A 22884-nucleotide genomic window follows, 5' to 3' on the forward strand; every position below is an offset into this window, starting at 1 on the left:
GAGTGAGCAGTCTGCAAGCAGTTACAGCCGCACAAATTCCCCCCCCCCCCCTCCCACCTCTCATGACCTCACCAGCAGAATAGTGAGTGCAGCTCTGGAGTATAATACAGGAGGTAACTCAGGATCAGTAATGTAATGTATTTACACAGTGACTGCACCAGCAGAATAGTGAGTGCAGCTCTGGAGTAGAATACAAGTTCATTTAACTTGTATAAAAAGTGACAACGGTACTGAAATCTTGCTATATAGAGCGTGTTTCTTTTGTCAAGACACTACTACACAAGTTCATTTTCCAAAAACAGTTTATTCAGAATCCTGTCAAATTGCTTCTGCTACCGCACTAGTAACTTTATACAGAAATATATATAAGCTTTAGTTTACAAGGCACTTTAGATATAAAATACAAAAATCTTTTTTAAAAACAAAAAAAAAAAAAAAAAAAAAGAAAAAGGAAAAAAAAAAAATCCAGTAAAATATTTTGCAGTAAAAATAGCTGCTACACAAGATTCCTCCGCATCTGAAAGTGAGGCAGGAACGTTAACACGGCAATCAAAAAACAATGGGGAAAGCGCCATATATACAGTATACAAGAATGGGGGACACTGGAGTAGTCAGTGGGAGTAAAGGAGTTGTCTCATCTTAAGTGAGGAAAATTGCAAAGTGCTTGTTATAAACCAGCAACTTTGCAATTTACTTGTTAATATAAATCGTCTGTCACCAAGGTTTTAGTTTACCACTTGTCTAGGATAAAAGCCACCAATGTAGTTTATCATCAGCAGCTGAGGTCTTTAGGCAGAAAGACCAGAGTTTACAAGCTCTTTTCTATAGAGCTTGTAAGCACTGCACCGAAGAAGTGTTTCAGTGTCAGTGTGTTCCTCTGATTCAGGACAAGCTTTCAGAAATTGGAGAAAGTGTAAAGTTAGGGGCAGTGGTGCGACCGTGACGCTGGTCTGTATTGTTAAAATCAGTGGTGTACCAACCACAGGTAAGCGGGAAGCTGAGAACTCCTGAAGGCAAGCGCTAAGGAGTTTCCAATAATTACGAGATACAATTATTGTAACAATCACACATACTGGTAATAGATTGGAAACCTCTGTACAGGACTCTCACAGATTTCCTACTCTCCCGCTAGATGATGACAGAGCAAGGGAGGATCAGACAGTTGAAATGTCAGAACTCGATTCTCTTTTCAAGGGAAGATTGTTTGCTGCCAGAGTATTTTGGCATTGACTTTCTCCTTTTTTTCCCCATCGAAAAATACTCGGCTTAGCTGAGCTATTATGTGTCAGGGTTGGAAATTGGAAGAGAAAGCCATCTCATGGACATGGCCAGCTTTTTGATACTATTACAAGCAGATAAGTATTTAAAAAAAAAAAAAAAAGAAGGGGGAAGAAAAAAAACAAACAAAAAACGTCATCTATAGATCGTACACACCACCATTCTTAGAGTCGAAAGACTTCCTGAGATTTGTAAGAAACCAGTGGCATCACTAGTCTGTGGATGACCGACTTGTTACACTCTTACAATTGGAATTTCCTCAAAAAATAAAAAGTTTAATAAAAATGTGCAGTTTTACAAAGCTTATTTAGTCATGGGAGGAATACAGGAAAATGAGGACGAGGGGAATAATAGTGAGGGGGCGCATTCTATGTGCCATAAAAAAAATTATATCTAAAAAATAAAATAAAAATATTTACATCCCTTGCGGAACAAATAATTATGCAAATATTACAATTAGTGATAAAATTATTTACATGCGCTTGAAATGGTATGAGAAAAATAAAAATAATCACATAGCTGCACATTAAACAACATAAGACACATGGACTCAGGCAGCATGAAATATTAAAGTGCAGTCTGAGACGGTTTACCAATTTACAAATTTTTTTTTTTTTTTAATGACAAATTAAAATTGTGATATGCTGTTATTGACTCCTTAAGTCTACTTGACTTGAAGATATGAGTCCAACTTTTCTCCCTTTCCCCTCAGTGTTAAAACAGGATATTACACACAAAAAAAATAAAAAAAAAATAAGTATATCCGATGCAGTGTTCTTCAGAGATGTACCCTTAAGTGTCCTCTGTTGCACAAAGTCAAGAAAGTACAACACAAAACCACTTCCTAGAAAGGTCTTGAAACGCGTTGCCTTTCAGACTCCTCTATAAATTTCGGCCTTCTTTAAAACCAGTCCAATAACGACCGAAACGTTTCAGGGTTTTCTCTGTTCCCACAATCCTATTTATATTCACAGTACAATTGTGTGCTTCAGGTAGAGCATCTTTATCCATTCATTCGTCAGTGTCAGGCTGAACGCCGAGCATGGCATGCAGTTCCTCGGCCGTGTACCCCAACAAATTGTGGAGGTCACATACAAATCGGTACACATAGCGTTTCCCTGAGGTCTTGTGAATAATGTTTTTATCGTAATAGTATCTTAGTCCTCTGCTTAGCTTCTCATAGTTCATTTTAGGTTTGTTTTTCCTTTTTCCCCATCGACGAGCAACCTAGAAAAAAAAAAAAAAATAAAAAATATATTTCTTATTCCTTTTAACATTTATCATTACATCTACAGATAAAATATAATTTATTCTATATTTTAATTTAGATACAATTTTCACATTCATAGTAACAATATTGGGGCTATTGGTGAGCTGATCAGATGGATTTCATTGACAGGGATAAAAATACAGTAGGATATTATTTTCTACTAATTCTGAACACACAAAAATAGTAAATGGCAATTAGGAAAAGCTAAAAACATTGGTAGGGTGTTCTCAAACTCCACCAATATGTCAGTCTATTGATCCAATATCCGTAATCAGACGATAAAGGCAAAACTGATAGATTACCAACCTCATCTGGGTCAGTGAGCTTGAATTCCCATCCGTCCCCGGTCCAGCTGATAAAGGGTTGACATGATTTGTCGGTCAATAATTCCAACAAGAACTGCCAAAGCTGAATTGGTCCACTCCCTACAAAATAAAAGTCCATAATAAAAATTTAAAATTCAAAAATATGTAAAAAAATAAAATAAATAAATAAAAAAAAAAAAAGTTAAAGAATCTTGTGAGCCTTCCAAAAAGATATATATACTGGGAAGATTTCCCGAAATACACCAAAGGTAGACTGCCATCAGCGGTATTTTGCTGCAAAACCAGATCCGTCAAAACACGTTCCAGTTCCATTCATTTACAGTGGAATCGCGGCAAGATGCGGCATACACAACCACGTCACCACATCTTGCCGCGATTCCATTGTAAATGAATGGAACTGAAACGCATTTACGGCGGATCCAGTTTTGCGGCAAAATACCGCTGATGTGAGCGCAGCCTTACAAAGAACAATATTAACCACTTGTTGGAGGACGAGCCCTATGGATATGTTTGAGTTATAGGTTACGAGCTTTCTCAGCCAATGTAACGCTCAGAAGACAATGTGTGGTTAAATTAATTTTTATAATCTCGATACCAGTAGTAATTATAATCAGATTCTCGCTCTCTCTCTCTCTCTGTACTCCATTATCTTACCTGTAAAACCAGCAAGAATAGCTGCTGGGATAACTGGTTTGCCCTGTTCCACTGGATCATTTCGGTCTTGAATATAGTCTTTAAAAGACATAGACGGTTTGTTTAAACATAGCGACTGGCTGGCGTCTTCCTCAAAACTTTCGTAGGATGGAACGCGTTGCATGTCCACCAGGGAGGACTGGCTCGTCCAGGACTGTAGCATCGAATCTGAGCCTTCAAAGCTTTCTGTGCCGCTGTCTACTGAGTCCCTGTCCATGGATTTCACTAAACATAAAAAAATATATATATATTAATATGCAAATTAGAAAAAAACGTAGGTGTAGGTGTGTGTGTGTGTGTGTGTGTGTGTGTGTGTGTGTGTGTGTGTGTGTCTCCACAGGTTATGAGATTCTTATAACTTATTACTACTTACCAGACGTTAGAGAGCTCAGCAGAACATTCATGTTACTTTGGCCATAGTCGTGGTTCAGAGAGGAGTAATTATTTCCCATGGATTTCATACATGAATAATTCGGAAACTCTTGCTTCACTGGTAGGAGATTTGGGACCTGAGTAACTGGACACAGGTCGCTATACATTTCTGTCTTCGGGTAACTCTGCACTTGTGATACACAATGTAAAGGCTCCATATTGAATCCTAATAATAATAAAAAATAAAAAAAATTATATATATTTATAGAAGGGAAAAAAAAAAAAAAAAAAAAAAAAAAATCGAGAGAGACAGGAGAATTCAAACACCATTTTGTCCACCGGTCATCCCACATCACCACTACTTATTACATATTTTACAACTATAAAATGCCCATTGCAGTTTAGTAATGTGTTGGAGGAAATTGAAGAAAAGGGTTAATCCACGCTCCCAGAAGAAGATCACTGGGGATTAGGTTAGATTTTATTGTTCGACGCGTTTCAACAGCCATAGACTCCTCCAAGAACAAAAGTCAATAATGTACATTACTGATTTTTGTTCCTGATTTTCTACCATTTCCTCTAACGCTATCCTCCAGGGTATGCAGCAGCCATCCTCAACACGTGGTTATATTGGTTGGGTCTATAAACACGACCGCACCAGGTTAGGCTGCTTTCACACATCCGATTTTTCGCCGTCAGGCACAATCTGGCAAATTGTGGATAAGACGGATCCGGCGTCGGATCCGTTTTGTTCCATAGACATGTATTAGCACCGGATTGTGCCAGATGGCCTTTCATTGCATGCGGTGAAATTTCTTCGTCTGGCTGCCGGAAAGGACGCAGCATGGAACGTTTTGTCTCCAGCAAAAAAAAAAAAAAAGACCGCACCGAATCCGGCATGTTGTATAATGGAAGCCTATGGGCGCCGGCTTCGTCGGCATCCGGCATATGACGGAATTCAACGACGGATCAGTTTTTTTTTTTTTTAACTGAGCATGCCCAGTATCACAATGGATCCATCAAAAAACGAAAGGAACACATGGGGGGGGGGGGGGGAGGGGGGTGTTTAAGGGGGGGGGTAAACAAAAAAAAAAAAAAAAAAAAAAACACAAAACTGGTGTGATGGATCCTTTTGTGCCGGATTGTGCCTGATGGCGAAAAACGGATTTGTGAAAGCAACCTTAGTGTGCCTAATTTTATTTTTTGTGGCACCACCGGATAATACACCATCTGCCCCCCCCCCCCATTCACCCTCTTTATCATTTCAGTTTTACTATGCAAGGTTTAGTAATGTGAGCAGATGGAACGTTACTTACTTAAGGAGTTGTTGCCTATCCATTGGGAGCCGGTGTGATGACTGGAGACGTCAATATATTGATCCTGAACCTTTTCCTGTTCTATCAAGAGTAAAGGGAACATGCGTTATAGTCCGGAGATCTGAGCTTGCTCTGCTAAACCCCACATTATCCCATCACATCTACATAGATTTGTATAGGCATTGATATGCAATTAGAAAATGCTTTACATAGCTTAGGAATATTTCCATGCCGTTCCCAGGAGCCTTAACATTGCACTCATACAGCTGGCCTTCCAATTACCTTTCATCATTTGTTCCAGATGCTCCCAGAGAATGTCACCCACAAAGTCGGGGCCAGCTCTAAAAAAGCGTTCTTTTCCCAGGTTGCACAAGTCTTGTCCGGTCATAATAAACTTCTGAAAATTCACATTTTCCAAGGAGAACTCAGTGACTGCCCACGAGAGCCACTGGCACACTTGAGTCTGATTCCACAACCATGGATCTAAGAAGAAGCACAGAAGAAAAAAAAAATATAGTGAAGTGGGTGTCTGGGATAAAAAGCCATAAGAAATACCCCATTAGAGAATTCGGAGGGGGGGGGGGGGGGGTGTCTATTTGGAACCATGATCCATTACCCAGATAAACTTTTGTAGCCTAACTCCGGAAGACCCAATATTTACTAAAAATATGTAACAGTAAGGTGTAATACTACAGTTCCCCTGTGGAGGCACTACAGGGAAACTGGACACTTGCTTCCCGGTTTTCACACCGATCTGGCAGCAGAACACATCAGATTACGGACTCCGACAAGTAATTAAATAAAAACTGGTTTTGCTAACACCGACTCTAAATACTTCACACACTGGCCTATTGTGTATGGACGGTCACGGGTTCGGTTAATAAAAGTTAATGTTTACAGATGGGAGTCTGGTGAAATCGCACAGAGCGTGCCTTCTGAAAAATGTGAAGTGATGACTAAGTCGTGTAGAGAAGAAGTCGAGGAGCTTAAGATGTTTTTAATGTTGCGCAATGGCAGCGTACATCTCATTCCTCTGGAAATTCCTAAGGGTTAGTCCTCTCCTTGTACCGTACGTAGGCCGAGATACTGATGAGATCACTTGTCAAAGGGAGCCCAAAATAGGAAATATTCGACAAGGAAGAAGAATCTTTGACAAGTGGCGCTAACCCTTAAAAATTACATTTATAGGATGATCTTTAAAATTAGAGTTTAAAAAGGGATTTTCCACAAAAAAAAAAAAAAAAAAAAAAAAAGTGTCGATCTGGTCGTATTCGCACTGAACCAAGACAGAGGAAGGAACTAAGACCTTCCAGAGCCAAATTCTCTCTTGTAAACCTCAAACAGTTATAATTTACCCCCGCCACGGCCGCCCCCTTGCAACAACTAATCATTACATTTTCTCTCACAGCCAACGGCAATATATACAAGAGTGGAAAATGTTACTTTCCTTCGATTATTACTACTTACTGTTGGGTATACAGAGCCGCCGCTGTTCCTTTGTGAATCCATTAAACGTGGCCTTCAATGCCTGACTCATAACGGCCTTGCTGCACGGGGTCAAGAGAGGCAATTCACAGCTTCCAGAATCTGAAGAGAAATAGTAATACTTTATATGACATAGAGAGCCAAGACCTTAGACTGGCAAGGAACACAATGTAGTTGTCAACAAACCGTTCTGTATCCCACCTCCCCGTGCTAGAGAAGAGCAAACCCGAACTCCCCATACAAGACCGGAGCAACAATACTAGAACTACCCTCGTCCAGCGTCCACTACAGGCCTCCACGCCAGAGTTCATTTCCGTGCCGGAAATCTTTGGCCGGGCATTTCGAGTACCTCTACTGGACTACTAAGCTCCTGTAAAGTCTTAAAGGGTCTTGTATGTGGCAGAGTTCCCCAAGATGCAAACCCAAAGTTAGCCGAGAGAGATTAACACTGCTACAAAGAACTAAAGTGAATTTCCGGGTTAAGGTAGTGTACATAGTCTTGCTCATCTCCACTCCACAAGTATTTGGCCCAACCAAGCTGTCATGTGTTTTTGTTTTTTTTTTGGTTATCGGGAGACAATGCCCCCCCTCCCCCCCCCCAAAAAAAGGGGGGGGGGGGGGGGGGAAGGATTGGGGGCTGGAATTGCAACTAACGATCCATCTCTTCACCAACATCTGTCAAGGACAATCAGGAGGCCCCACATCAGATAATTCCATCACAACTGGTTGAGTAATACGTTTGGATGACTTAATCCAATGCGTTTCGGTGGGCTTTTAGCCAGAAAAATAAAAAGTACATGTGGTTTTTCTATAGCAAAGCAGTAGCCAATACAGGTTACAACTTCATCCAATAAGTGGATTGGAATTGCCAGGGGAAAAATTAAAATTAATGCCAACCTCCTAGAAATCAAGGTTGCAAAGAAATCTGTAAAGCAACTGTGCCCTTAAGGTACCGTCAAACAACGAGGTCACTAGCGAGATCGCAGCTGAGTCACGGTTTCTGTGACGCAGTAGCGATCCAGTTAGCGATCTTGTTATGTGTGACACCTACCAGCGATCAGGCCCTTGCTGTGAGATCTCTAGTCGTTGCAGAATGGTCCAGGCCATTTTCTTCAAAGGCGATGTCCTGCTGGGCAGGACACATCGCTGTGTTTGACACTGTATGACAGGGTCATTACACCAAACCAAAAAAGGAGAGTGGCAGCATACACTGCAAAGATTTCAGTCTTTGATACTTTAAGGTTGTAAGGCATTATGCTAACTAGTTTACGCATTACAAATACCCAATAGAGTAAAGTAGTGGGCAAGGTTTACCAGACTTACCATGAGATAAGGAGTCCAACCCTGTAGGCACGGCCTGCTCTTCTTCATAAGCATCGTACGTAGAGTACAATCCAGTGAATATCGACAGGTTTACGTTGTCAAATGCCAGCTGCCGCTGTAAACAGGCAAGGAAACCATCTTAATACTGATGACTTGCATGTACAAGAGAGAAAACATAATAGTAATAAGACTTTACTGTAGATGTTCCACATAGCTCAGCAGATAAGGAGACAGGGCCATCAGTGAAGATGGAACAGGAATGTCATGAAACATACGTTACATGGACCATGTAGGGTTGAAACGGATACGTTACATGGACAGTGTAGGGTTGAAACGGATACGTTACATGGACAGTGTAGGGTTGAAACGGATACGTTACATGGACAGTGTAGGGTTGAAACGGATACGTTACATGGACAGCGTAGGGTTGAAACGGATACGTTACATGGACAGCGTAGGGTTGAAACGGATACGTTACATGGACAGCGTAGGGTTGAAACGGATACGTTACATGGACCGTGTAGGGTTGAAACGGATACGTTACATGGACCGTGTAGGGTTGAAACGGATACGTTACATGGACCGTGTAGGGTTGAAACGGATACGTTACATGGACCGTGTAGGGTTGAAACGGATACGTTACATGGACCGTGTAGGGTTGAAACGGATACGTTACATGGACCGTGTAGGGTGAGGGATAGCTGTTAGTTACACTGGGGTTGTTCAAGACCATTGATTGGCAAATATTACAAGATGTACCACTATCTTTCTATACACACACCACACTAAAAGTTACAAAACTATGTAAAGGAGAAGATGTAAACACAACCAGGATGCTATAATACTGGCAACCACAAAAATCCCTAAAAATAAATATTCGTAAAATAAGAAATTTAAAAAAAAAACAAAAAAAAACCAACCACACCCACAAACAGATCACATCTATGCACCAGGATACAATGCGGTCACTGAGCTCTGTCGTTAAACAGAGCCATTTGTAGCTGCCAGTAATTGGAGGACTAATAAGCAACGTCTTGTATAAAAATAATATAGTAAACGCCGCGCCTCCCGTCCTTATAATTATGGCCTCCTGACAACCGCTCGGCAGGAACCGGCTCTGTCACCCGTGTGTGCATTCCTATGCTCCAGATCACATTGTGTGGGCTCCTACACTTCACATGAACAAGCCTCTATTCACTACAGCTACACGAGCGCTAAAAATAAAAAAACCTTTTAATCACATCATTATAGTCATTAGCTACAGAAGAGAAGATGGAACACGCCTAGAGAAATCTGCTGCGTAGGCAACAAATCCGGAGAGGGCGAGAGGTGTGCGAGACCGGCTGGACCACGTCTTCACACTGAGGAGCTTGTGAACAGAGGACTTGGAGCCAATCGTTTTCAGGAGCATTAGTGTAATGCTTCATCTGCCCTGCGGAGGCACCGCAAGAAAACAGAACACTTACTACAGAAGATCGCTGGGGAGCCCAATCAGTACATCACCATTTAAGATAAAATAATTTTAAGGCTAATGCAATATGTATACCCAGCTTTCTAAAGATTCTGTAAATCAAGGCTTTCTAACTATCCAGCCTTCAAACCATGGGAAATGAGACATACACAGTATATATATATATATATATATATATATATATATATATATATATATATATATATATATATATATATATATATATATATATATATATATATATATATATATTAAACACCCCACCGGAGCCCTGACTCACACCTTGCAGTGTAACGATCTGGGCGGGGCGGACCACTATACCATTGGTAAATATGCAGATCTGTGTAACAGATAAGACCTGCAGGGATAGTCAAATGGCCGCCTGAAATTCCTCAATTTAGCAAACAAGCACCAGACCACACAAAGCCCTTTGTGTGACAAAATACAAGCAGCAAATATGGGCTGCAAGGTGACCTCCATTCACATCACAGGCACTTTGTATGCAAAAATCACATACCTACAGGCGACAACGCAAGATTCTTTAGTTTCAAGAAAGATGGGTGCGGCTCAAAAAAAAAAAAAAAAAAAAAAAAAAAAAAAACACAAGAACACACACACACCTCCACCATTAGGCTATGTGCCCACGGGGCTCTGTATCTGCGGATTTTTCTGCATCAAATTCCGCAGCTTTCCCCCGGAATCCGCACCTTTTCATAGGTGCGGATTTTGCGATTTTTTTTAAAATCAATTGAATAGGCAAAATCCGCAATAATTGACATGCTGCAGATTTTTCTGCACAAAAAAAACCGCACGATTTCCGCTGCGGAAAAATCCGCAGCGTGGGCACAGCATTTCCCAAATGCCATAGGAATGGCTGGGGAGTAGCTGTGCTGCAGATTTCTGGAAAATCCACGGCTTTTCCGCGAGAAATCCGCGGCAAGATCCGAGCATTTTCCGCAGCGTGGGCACATAGCCTTACAGCCCATTCCATTGTCTGATGCAACAGATGGAAACTTGCCAAATTTAGCAGAAGGTTAAGGGGGTGGGGAATTAAAAAGAAAAAAACAAAACAAAACCCACATCATTCCCAAAATGACTAGAATGGACCTTACCTTCAGTATTCCCCGGTGCATGTTGTACACTGGAGCCACCTGATCCATGTTCCGGATTTCAAACTCAGTCATTGGATCTGTATAAAGAGAACAGAATACGATTGTCAATATTTATTACACTCTCCCCCTCTCACCCCACAGGAGAGCCTGTGCCTCACCACTATGGAGTATCCTAAAGTAATTGCATTTATTAGAAGGCAGAAAAGTGACAAACGCACTGGAGGGGACAGATGTGATGTGACTCACTCTTTAAAGGGCCCGAGGTGTTGAGATTGATGTCACAAAAGGGACCTGATGAAAATCTCACCCATCCCCCACAATACACCACCAGCTGGGCTTCATTCCAGAAGAAATACAATTATTTTGTAAAATTTAACAGTTTTGTTTAATTTAAATAAATTGTAAACTTTTCATGGAGGGAACGTGTGCGCAGTCATCAAATGGATTGGCTCGATAGACGCGAAACTGCAGCTTCCAACTGCCTGTGGTCCCTTGAACTATTGGTGGGTTTCATATCAAAATAAGGCCCACCATCAGCTTTTGGACTTCACCCCATGTTTGTTCCCTTATTGTGCAGGAGAAAGAAAGAAAGAAAGAAAGAAAGAAAGAAAGAAAGAAAGAAAGAAAGAAAGAAAGAAAGAAAGAAAGAAAGAAAAGAAAGAAAGAAAGAAAGAAAGAAAGAAAGAAAGAAAGAAAGAAAGAAAGAAAGAAAGAAAGAAAGAAAGAAAGAAAGAAAGAAAGAAAGAAAAGAAAGAAAGAAAGAAACTCCTGGTAAGTGCACCCACATTTATAAAATGCAGATTTACCTATATAGGTAAATTAGGTCTACCTATTTAGGTCAACTATTTTAAAATTTACTAAAAGGCACCAAACGTATTCGAAATATGCGTTTTTTTTTATGTAGTCAATGGTTGGAGGAACCGGAACAGACATCAAACCTCTAAATTGATTCCCCCCCACCCCCCTCAACAGATGTAGCAGCCATGAGTTTGACATTACGCCCCATACCCCAGGGTGTTATCAAGTACAAATTCAGCTCTGCTTCATCAGATTGCAGATTTTAAATGAAGTTATCAGAAACGAATCCTTCCAAATTCCATTCGCTTCAGTTCTGAAATCTGCAGCGTTACCAAGAAGCGGAGGAAGACAACACAGGCCTCACGTGCCAGGAAAGCATGTTACTGGCCAGATGACACATGTATGGGGGTTGCCTAGCAACAAACTCATTCAGAATCTCAGGATTCTATTAACCATTCGGAGGGCCGGCCCCACTGTACAGAGGAAAATCTCTACTTACAGTAATGGGATTAGGCTGTACTGTATGAGGCGCAATCATCTGCGGATCCAAAAGACAGGCGTGGACTTTTATAGCATTTTATGTCTTATTCTTTTTGGATCCACTCTTGAATTTAATCACAAATCTTAAGGGTCTCTTTTACCCCAGAAAATGGGGTGTGGGACACACAAGCACAATTAAATCTATTACCAAAAGCAAATGGTACCATCCCATGTTATAATGGGCAACTAGATCTGTAAACACTAAAGGGGTATTCCAAAAATATGAGGTTATCCCCTATCATGAAGAAGGAGGACAAAGTACTGATCAACTGGGGAGGGGTGGAAATCAATCCGGTAAACCGAGTGACGCAGAGGTACACATGCTCCATTCGTTATTGTCAGGGTTAATGGGTTACCAAGAGGAGGGATCCCAAGCAATTAGTAAGTTATCCTTATTCCTATGGTTGGGGGAGGGGGGGGGGGGTAACCTCATATTGGGGCAGCCAATGTTCATATGCCCAATGGGCATCATAGTTCTCAAAGCTTACACTAGAATGTGCAAACAGGTCTTACTAGATGTCGTGACACTTAAAGGCCATGTAAAAACAAAAAAAAAAAAAAAAAAAAAATTTAAAACTATTAATTTAAAAAAAAAAAAAAAAAAACACTCACACTAAAAATTATAATATATATATATATATATATATATATATATATATATATATATATATATATATATATATATATATATATATATATATATATATATGCGATGAGCAAAAATAAAGTTTGTATGACGAGGTGGGGGGGGGGGGGGGAACGAACAAAAGACCCAACAACCCAAAACATCCCCTTCTGTAAAGCCAGTTTTGCTTAAGAACAGTGAGGATGTGATCCGGCAGGGGCTGATATCCACAACAGAGGCCTGATCCTGAGCTCCAGACACACCTTTGTGTACACAGGCCAGACAGCAGGATCACTGCAGCACGTGACCAGTGAACCACTCACACAGATTACCTGCAGCGCCTCTCCCCATTCATGATCTCAGATTTACAATGAGCACAAGTCCAACGAGGGCAGGGCCCAGTATGTTTGTGAATGGAAGTCAATAGGTCACGGGCGGACCTGGTTCATTCATCACTTCCCACCCAGCCCTAGGCTGAAAGACAATTCAGAAGTAAAAAAAAAAAATATGCGAATAAGGACAAAATAAAATTTGCTGACCCAGTTTCATCAGAAACATTAGTCAGCCTAAGGCAATGACTGCATAAGTGGTGCAATATGGAGAGTTAAAAAACTACCAGCCATGACATTTGGCCCACTTCACCTTCAACACCTTTTTAACCTTTGAGTACAAAGCAAAATCCTGTGCTCAGGGCCCTATGAACTCCAAGAGCCTATGGTACCACGTGCGGCATTATGGTACCCGCATGAATCACAGCATTCTCTTAGCATGAATTTGCCCTAAGGGCAACCATATGTCTTAAGAGTCTCTGCAGTAGGTCAACTTCCCCGGGCCAAATTGCCCCTTTCTGAAAAAGAAGCCATACTAATTAGATTGTTTATAGACTTTAAGTTTTGGAAAAGCTTCAATAATATTACAAAAAAACAAAGTGCCACCATATAACTGACCTGCAAGAAGACACCGAAGCTTCTCAATCCTCTCCTTAATAATTACTCAGTACACCAGCCAAGAAGCTCCACCTATCCCCAGACAAGCTCCACCCCCAAGGAGACCCCTGAAATTATATCATGTGCGCATAGCCAAGTGTGCTTGTGTTTACCAAGATGGTTTATATTACTAACATTTTAAGCATATTTAAAAAGGGATGTTTTTCCCACCCTAGTTTTTGTTGGGGGGGGGGGGGGGGGGCTTGGGAGAAATATATATTTATATGGGAGAAAAATGTATATATTATATTTCTTCTCCCCCCCTCCAGAAAAAAAAAAAATAAATAAATTGTAAAATCTAAAAATAAAAAACAATATATAATAGATTTTCTTCTCTCACCCCCCCCCCCAAAAAAAAATAAAAATAAATATATTATACACACTTTTTTTCGGGGGGGGGGGGGGTGGGAGGGGAATTTTTTTTTTTAAACCAACACCCAAAAACAGTTACAGTAACGCCAGCTGGCTCTGTGGTTACTTTGCAGAACTGAGAACATCTGCAAGAAGTTTATAAGTTTCCTCCAGGTTCTTTAGGCTTTCTAATTGAGAACGTAGATTGTGAGCCCCAATGGGGAGAGTGATGCCTGTCGAGCAATGCAAGTACAGTGCAAAACAGAATAAGCTTTCACTAATCTATGCAATATATAGCCTTCATAGTTTGCATCAGCAATTAGTTTCCATTGTGGCTCCTCACAATGGAAGTTTTTCTTGTGGTCATTCATGTACATTCTACAACTCATAAAAAGTTATCCCTCAAAACACAGAAGAACCAGCATTACTTTTTTTTTTGGTTCATACCAATGGAGAAAAAAAAAATAAAAAACAAAAACAAAACAAAAAAACACAGACAATTTAGGGGCCTTCCTATAGAAATAAAAGTACAACAGTAATATCAAGAAATGATATAGAGAAGTGAAAAACCCTTTCAAACCATCACCCCTTGAAATTAATTTGTCTGGAGACTTCAATTGAAAAGCTGGGCCTGCACTTTACACTGGGGGTGGGTTCACCACATCAAAGCCCACATCTGCAGCTACGAAATTAGATTCTTTTGTCTTTAAAACTACAAAGACTTTGCTATCAAAGTGCAGAAGTTAATGTATACAGACAGCTCTAACATAAAAAGTTATAATATTAAATAAGGACAAAAGAAGAAAAACATCCCCAGCTCTATCCTCATTTTACATGACAATGTGACAAATAGGATAATATCCTCTTCTCTGACATTAGTCATTACAAGAGGTGGGGGGGGGGGGGGTATTTACATAGCAACCAAAACTAACCCCCACCTCCAAAATATAAAATGCAAGACTTCGAACCTTTAGTGTGGAAACAATTGCAGTTTCTATGGATTTTTTTTTTCTTTTTCAATTTAATAAGGTCACTGAGAAATATCCATGTGCGAGACACGTGCAGAGAAATGACATGTATAAGAGGGGAGGGGGGGGGGGGGGGGGTCTCAACTTAGATGCCCCCCCAAAAGAAAAAAATAATATATATATATATATATATGAATTGGATATTATCTATAAGTGCCCTCAGCTTACATGAAACAGATCATCAACATCAATACCAACCACATAATTGTAGGAGCTAAATTGTATCCGACCCTAAAGTCCTAAAAGTCCACTTAGAATCCATTAGCCTCCCCACTCCAAAGGCAGACGGTGACGTAGCTTTCTCGTAATTCATAATCCTCCTAGCCTATAGTAATATCTAATATGCTTCCATTGAAGGAAAAAAAAAAAAAAACCTATATAAAAAATGAATTTCTATTAAAAATTATATTTAAGATCATATATTAAAAATTTCATATATTATATAAATAATTATATGATCTTAAATATAATTTAATAGAAATTTTATATATTAAACTCAAATTCTTTAAAAAAAAAAATATATATATTTTTTTAAAGAATTTTGGAGTTTAATATATAAAAAATAAATTTCTATTAAACATTTTTTTTTTTTTTTTTTTTTACACAATTTCTATTATATATTAAGAATGAGATTTTCTTAATATATAATTTAATAGAAATATATACACGCAAAAAAAATGTTTTAAAAAATTCTCTAAAATTCTAAGTACCATTTATTTGCATTTACATACATGCAAAAATATTAAATTTGGATGCAGTTAAAAAATAATTGTATTTTGGTCAACTCCCCATTTGGCTCATCCAATGCAAGGAGGTTTTTTTTTTTTTTTATTTTCCTCCTTTAAATAAAAGGAGATAGATATATGTGTATTTAATTTATATATACACACACACACACACACACACTTTTCTATATTTTATTCATAGGCATGTGCCCAACTCCAAGAGCTTATCGCCAACTAAATGATTGGTTGTATACTCATGGCTGTATACTCATGGCTCAGAGTCTATCTAACCAGCAATCATGTAGTGGCCATAAGCAATGACTAATCCATTCATAGTAAAATAAAATATTAATTTAATAAACCGTGTAGGCGTGGGAGGAATTTTAACAGGTAGAACGAGGTGCGCAGATCACGAAGGGCTGACAACACTAAACCTGGGCCAATTATACTATATTATGGAGAGGTTCAAATCTAAAAAAAGAAGAGCCTTTTAAAAAGACACTCATTAAAAGGGAAGACATAAGACTCAACTGTCCATGAGTGACATGTGAACAAGAACAGAAGAGAGGAAGAAGGGGTGAAATTCAAAATATAATATATACACTTTTGTTTGTGAACAATAAAACTCATCTGTGTTTATAAATATATTTACACAACAATAAACACAGGCACATCCCCCCATCTGCAGTTACACAATAGGGTCACAACACAACTTAAAAATGGAAAAGTACCCAAAGTTATTTGATGCCCCCACAGCCTGCCAGATGAGGTCACGCAATGTTGGGACAGCAGTTACACAACTTTAGAACCAGTGGATAGGTCCCAATCCAGGATAACCTGGGCCCATTGAGCTTTAAAATAAAAGCCATAGACAATAACATAAACAACATCCTCTATAGAATACACAGAAAAGATACAATGTATGTTCCTACCTGAAGAAACAAGATCCAGTCCAAAATACAGTCCCAAAAGAGAACTTCCTAGATTATAGTCCACAGGGCGTGCAGGAATAAGGGGTGTAAAGTATCCCAAGGGACCCCAGAGAAGGAGGAGACCCTCCAAGTGTGTGCTTCTGGCTCTAGTGCTGCCTTGTATCTGGCTGTGCTAGGGGAAGTCCAGCTCTAAGCACAAGCAGCGAGGAGGAGCATTGTTGTGTGGAGCACACCCCTCCTCAGCAGCAGCTGGAATAAAAGCCTGGGAGAGCTCACACACTCACTCATGTCCTCCCTCCTCCTTTGCTATCTCTTGCTGTCCACCAGGTGTGAAGCCTCCTGGAGATGCAGCTTCCCAGGACAATCAGCTCTTCTTCTCCCAAGCAGAAAGTCATATACTAATCACCTGGGGCAGCGGGGGTCACACACTGGGGGCTTGTGTCAAGTGGGGTGTGATTTGCACACTTGAGATATTTTTCTTGCTGCTTTTTTTCTATCATGATGAGGTTATGTTCACACTAGGTTGTTTTGGGGTTTTTTTTGTGAAGCCTATAAATATTTGAGTGGTAGCAAGCTTATCTTCATTTTTGAAATGGATAGAGGCAAGTTATTGAAACTTTCATTTTGGAATATTTTTTAAAAACGTTTGTAACAATGTCTCATTTAGTATAAAAAAGCAAAAAAGAATATATCATTACTTACAGCAAGATGGAATTGCAGCTGTATATGGCTCAGGCCAAAATACTACTACCACTCCAGCAGGATACAGCTAAACCCCCACTAGGTGGAGGCAACACAGGTGCAGGTGGAGCCATTCACACGCACTTTTAAATATGGAGGAGGTGATGGCTGGATGGTAAAACTGCACACTAGTGGCTTGCATAGAGCACTGTTCACACCAGCAGACGCACAGTCACAAACCCGCAGCCTATTAGGTGACGCCCATACTATTAGATCAGGCGGGCTGCCAAGCCGTACCCCCACTGTGCGCTACGTAGGGACAGAAACTCTGATAGCAAGGCCTAACAAAAAGGGGCCTGGCTGTATCCTGTACAAAATAGTTTTTGAGGTTTTTTGTTAGCGTTATGGCCATAAGACGTAAGCCTACAACCCTCGTCACGGGAACCTCATGCTTGTAGGTCCTTGCTATCAGAGTTTCTGTCCCTACGTAGCGCGCAGTGGGGGTACGGCTTGGCAGCCCGCCTGATCTAATAGTATGGGCGTCACCTAATAGGCTGCGGGTTTGTGACTGTGCGTCTGCTGGTGTGAACAGTGCTCTATGCAAGCCACTAGTGTGCAGTTTTACCATCCAGCCATCACCTCCTCCATATTTAAAAGTGCGTGTGAATGGCTCCACCTGCACCTGTGTTGCCTCCACCTAGTGGGGGTTTAGCTGTATCCTGCTGGAGTGGTAGTAGTCTTTTGGCCTGAGCCATATACAGCTGCAATTCCATCTTGCTGTAAGTAATGTCTCATTTAGGCGTCTGTGATAGCGTAACTAGAGTCCAGCGGGCCCTGATGCAAAATTTGGACCTGGGACCCCCCCCCATCCCTGCCCCCCTCGTGGTACAGTATAATTACCCTGACACTTGGCTCTTAACCTCAGCACCCAGCTTTCCTTTACTCCAATTTCCAAATATAATATCCGATATTATCCTCCATATATTACAATACACCCCCCCCATATAGTATTACGCACCCCATATTCCTTCATATGGTTTAATGCACCCCCATATTCCTCAATATAATATTATGTAGCTCCCATATAGTATCATGTAGCCCCCATATAGTATTATGCAGCCCCCATATAGTATTATGCAGCCCCCATATACCATTATGCAGCCCCATATTTCTCCATATAGTAGCATACTATATACTATACTACAGTAGTATACAGCACCCATATCATTTAATGAATTTCCTTAGTCATCTGTCCACCGTAATTAAATACATATACTCACTTCTCCTCGTTCCCCCATTGCTCCGGTCTCCTCAGCGTGTCCACTGTTCTTCCGCTCTGCATATCTCAGCACAGCTACTGCATAGTGATGACATCGCGCTCTGCTGTGCTGACACGTCAGAGCGCAGACACAGCGGGAGAATGATAAGAGAGGGAGTGCGACGCTTTCAATTGTTTCTGCATTTGTGATGCCAATACAATTGAAAATGTGATCCTCAGCGGAGGAACCTCAACACCGGGCCCCATAGCAGTTGTGTGGCCTGCTACCATTAGCTGAGGTCCTTGAGCCCCCTGAACCCTCGGGTCCGGTTGCGATGGCGACCCCTGCGATCGCGATCGTTCCGCCCCTGGTGATAATTCTCATAAATAAAAACACAGACCGTCGTTAATCAGTGTTTTGTGTCAGATTCAACAGTGTTTGATCAGTTTTTATCATCAGTGATTTCTCACTTGTCGAAAATTTATTCCACAACGCTCTACAGACGTGATCAGTTATTTCATCCCTTGCACAATATATGCAATACTTGGTGAAAATAACTGTAATTTGGCTTCAAAGTAGCATCAATACGATGTTGACATTTCCGCTCTATACCCCCAACATCTTTGTCACGTCAGGAAGGGGTTGAACTCCATTTTCTTATAACATGAGATAGGCTAAAAATTAGCAAAATGTGTCAGATTTACTAATGTTTATATATTTTAGACAGACTAGACAGTCTAAAAATGGCCAAAATTTATCACCGTGGCTCATGCTTATGATGAATTTAGTGACCCTTTATCCTATAAACATCACAACTTGATTTGTTTGTGCTGCAAAACTTTGGTACATAATGTCATATTGAAACTAACACCTTCCTTCAGAAACCCTGTGCAAGTTAGGTACAGATCATTTTATGCCAGTTTTGCATGAAGCTGCGTTGACATTGTTTATGCCGAATTTAACATTGTCTCACAAATGTTTGATAAATTTGCTGCATTGTGAAAATTGTAACTCTTCAAAAATGGGCAATTTATATATCTAGCTTAAAGGTTTATTTGCAATTTCTAAAATTGGTATATCTAATTAGGAAGAATGACGTGTTGCTATTATTCTTGTGCTATGAGAGCTTTTGTCTTACATAGTGTACAGCTTTTACCAAGGAGCTTGACCACCCACACCTGCACAAGTATTTTTAATCAATTTTTAGACCTTAATATGTAACAGTAGAAAGCAAAAGTTAGAAATGAGACGCAATTACTGAACCGTAACTACGGTATCACTCAAGAAGGCGTTCTCACTCTCACCCTACCCGAGACAAGGAAGTTAAAGTTGTGCACACAAAAGTTGAGAAGAACCCAGTTAAACCTGTTGGCCTTGCTACCCTTGTCCATTTTCCCACCTACATTTTTTAAAAATGACGAAAGTGGTGTAAAATTGGAACAATTTGTAAAATGTGCACTTAAACTCGTGACTCTTAACTGTTGGATAGGTCTTCATAAATTCCATCGTCGTCAATAGGTTTGAAACTAGATGTGACAATTTCCATCAACATTTGGTGCAATTCTGTAAAAAAATCAAAAGTGCCCCATTGTTTTGATATTTTATGGTCTCCAGTGGAGTAACATTGCACAATCATCACTTTTTTATAATAATGCTAATCACTTTTGGGGTAATCTTGGGTCTGCAGAGAACTAGAGCACAGGCCCACTTCCCTGCACTGTTGGTGCCATCACTGTGCCGAAAAATCTCAACTGAATCCACAGCCTGTTCATTCTGAAGATCAACGGGCGTCTGACAACTGGATCCGCAGGATCTTTGATCTGGTCTGACAACTGAAATGGCCAAGTACAATGCTCAACTATCTCCGTCAGTCCCATAGATATTGAAAAGTGTGACAACACCTACACCAAGTCTCTTGTTCTGGCCATAGGGGGTGACCTCGGCAGTCAAACCTGATTGATCTAGTAGTTTTCACTAGTTATCCCCTGGCTAGATGATAACCAGTGGTGTAACGCAAATGGCTGCAGATCACATAAGCCCTGTTTGCCTTTTGAGCAGGGGATAGACAGCTTTGCCCGTGTGAGACATCCTCCTACTTCTCCCGATATCCGGTCTATATGAACGGTACAAATTGGGAGGATTAATATGGAGCACTTCCTAGCCGGTGGGTAACTACTGTTTTACACAGCAGACAGATGCCAGTAACTTCTGTGATTGGAGCTAGTTCTGATTGTAGAAGTTTAACCCATTAGACGCTATGGTTTACAGGCACCATGGCATCTAAGTGGTTGGATCAGAGGACAGAAGAGCAACTGACACATGAGCATGGGAACCTGATGTGACCCCAATTTGGACCTTTGCTATAGTTATCACCCTGTGGCGATAACTTGTTGTAAACAGAATATGCCCATAATTATTTTCAATGCTTTTATAAAATCCATGGTACTGTACAGAGATTGCCATTATTAAAATTAGTCTTTGTACCTAAAGGGGCTCAGTGTATGGTGCTATTATCCAATATGGAGCATGTGCGTCAATAAATGGGAAGGGCGAGGTGGTGCCCTATCAACAAAATAATACAAATGTGTCACCTTGGCATTCACCGAGCTGATTACATCACTGTCTATACGGGATTAATCATAGGTTTATCTTTCTATGGGAACACTACACCTGGGGTTCATTAAATAGTTATTGTAGGACACTAAAAAAAACACGGCTGATTTCAAACAGCAATTTCCACACACTTCTTCACTGGCTTTATCTAATATTGCAGCCCAGCAACTTTATCACTAATAATAATCCCTTTGGTTAGGTGACAACCAGTGGTGTAATGCCAATGGAGGCAGATTAAATGGTTAATGGTGGTGCTGCCTCTAAAAGAGAGCGGCCATGTCTTTCTAATTCCACACAATCTCTAAAATTGCTGAAATGGGTTAGCAATAAGCAGCCATCCCATAAAAGAAATGGAAGTCTCACATTTTTCAAGACAATATAAGACACTCATGTTTGAGCCTCATTTAGACTGTGTTAAGGCTTCCTTTTCAAATCCGTGATGTAGGTGCGTATGTGTGTGTGTGTGTGTTCCGTGTGCTGTCCCTGTGCTGTGTGTGACATAGCACACGGACAACATGAGCTGGTATACTTACTGTACCTGTCTCCGGCGCTGCAGTTACTTCCAGGTCCGTGCTGAGTGCAGTAAATATTCATGAGCGTAATGAGCAGCCCGGAAGGAACAGCAGAGACAGCAGCACCAGAGACAGGTAAGTATAAAAATTCCTTATTTTTAAGTGACGTGTTTTCTTCGGTACGCGTCACATGGATTGCATCAGTATGCGGCCTGTGTGACACCAGTGCAGCCGGCGGAAAACGGACATGTCATCATGTGGTGCACTCGCCTCTACATGGACACACGATGTGTGAACAAGCCCATTGAGTTTAATGGGTCTACGTGAGTCTGTGTCTCCGGTATGTGTGAAAACGGATGTTACACATACCGGAGACACGGATGTGTGAAGGAGGCGGAAGGGTATGTTCACATGGAGCTTTGATGCAGTTTTGTTGCAGCCAAAATACACATTACAAAATGATTCAAACGCACTCAAAACAAGCTTGTGGGCACATACTGCTTTTGTTTCAGCACCATTTTTTGCATACTGCCTGTATTGTAGCTGTGGTTTTTGCAGTAGAATATATATATATATATATATATATATATATGTACAGTATATATATATACTAGCAGTAGTATCCGGCATTGCCCGGGATAGTAACTGTCTCTCTGCTTCTCTCCCAGTCTCTGTCTGTCTCTCTATCTCTTTGTCTGTCTGTCTCTTTCACTGTCTGTCTGTCCCTTTCCCCGTCTGTCTGTCTGTCTCTCTATCTCTTTCCCTGTCTGTCTCTGTCTGTCTCTTTACCTGCCTGTCTCTTTGTCTGTGTCTCTCTATGTCTGTCTGTTTTATTGTCTGTCTGTCTCTGCCTATCTCTGTCTGTCTGTATCTTTCCCTGTCTGTCTCTTTCCCTGTCTCTTTACCTGTGTCTGTCTCTTTCCCTTTCTTTCTCTTTCCCTGTCTGTCTCTTTCCCTGTCTTTTTGTCTATCTGTCTCTGTCTGTCTCTGTCTCTTTCCCTGACTGCATTGTGACACGCCAACATTCAATTCAAGGGCGTGGCTGCACATTCTTCTTAAGTTCTGGCTGCATTGTGGCTCCCAGCTCCATTGACTTTAATGGAGGCAGGTTTTTTGGTGAATAACTGTAAAGCGCGGGGTTAAAATTTCCAGTCAAAACATAGTCTATGACGCTCCCTGAGTCACATG

The 22884-nt window shown here is 40.6% G+C and overlaps 1 protein-coding gene across 1 annotated transcript; it reads right to left on the bottom strand.

Annotated features, from left to right (window-relative positions):
* Nucleotides 1-284: 284 nt before the first annotated feature.
* ETS2 (ETS proto-oncogene 2, transcription factor) lies at nt 285-16805 on the bottom strand. Its single transcript, XM_075334978.1, has 10 exons — nt 16632-16805; nt 10647-10723; nt 8064-8178; nt 6723-6842; nt 5538-5738; nt 5256-5336; nt 3941-4165; nt 3529-3792; nt 2855-2973; nt 285-2505 (listed from the first exon to the last, which is right to left on the bottom strand). The coding sequence occupies exons 2-10, from the start codon at nt 10716-10718 to the stop codon at nt 2290-2292; spliced, it is 1413 nt and encodes a 470-aa protein (XP_075191093.1). The 5' UTR covers nt 10719-10723; nt 16632-16805; the 3' UTR covers nt 285-2289.
* Between the last annotated feature and the right edge of the window lie 6079 nt (nt 16806-22884).

Source organism: Anomaloglossus baeobatrachus, chromosome 2, assembly GCF_048569485.1.
Source record: "Anomaloglossus baeobatrachus isolate aAnoBae1 chromosome 2, aAnoBae1.hap1, whole genome shotgun sequence".
In the NCBI taxonomy this organism is placed as follows: domain Eukaryota; kingdom Metazoa; phylum Chordata; class Amphibia; order Anura; family Aromobatidae; genus Anomaloglossus; species Anomaloglossus baeobatrachus.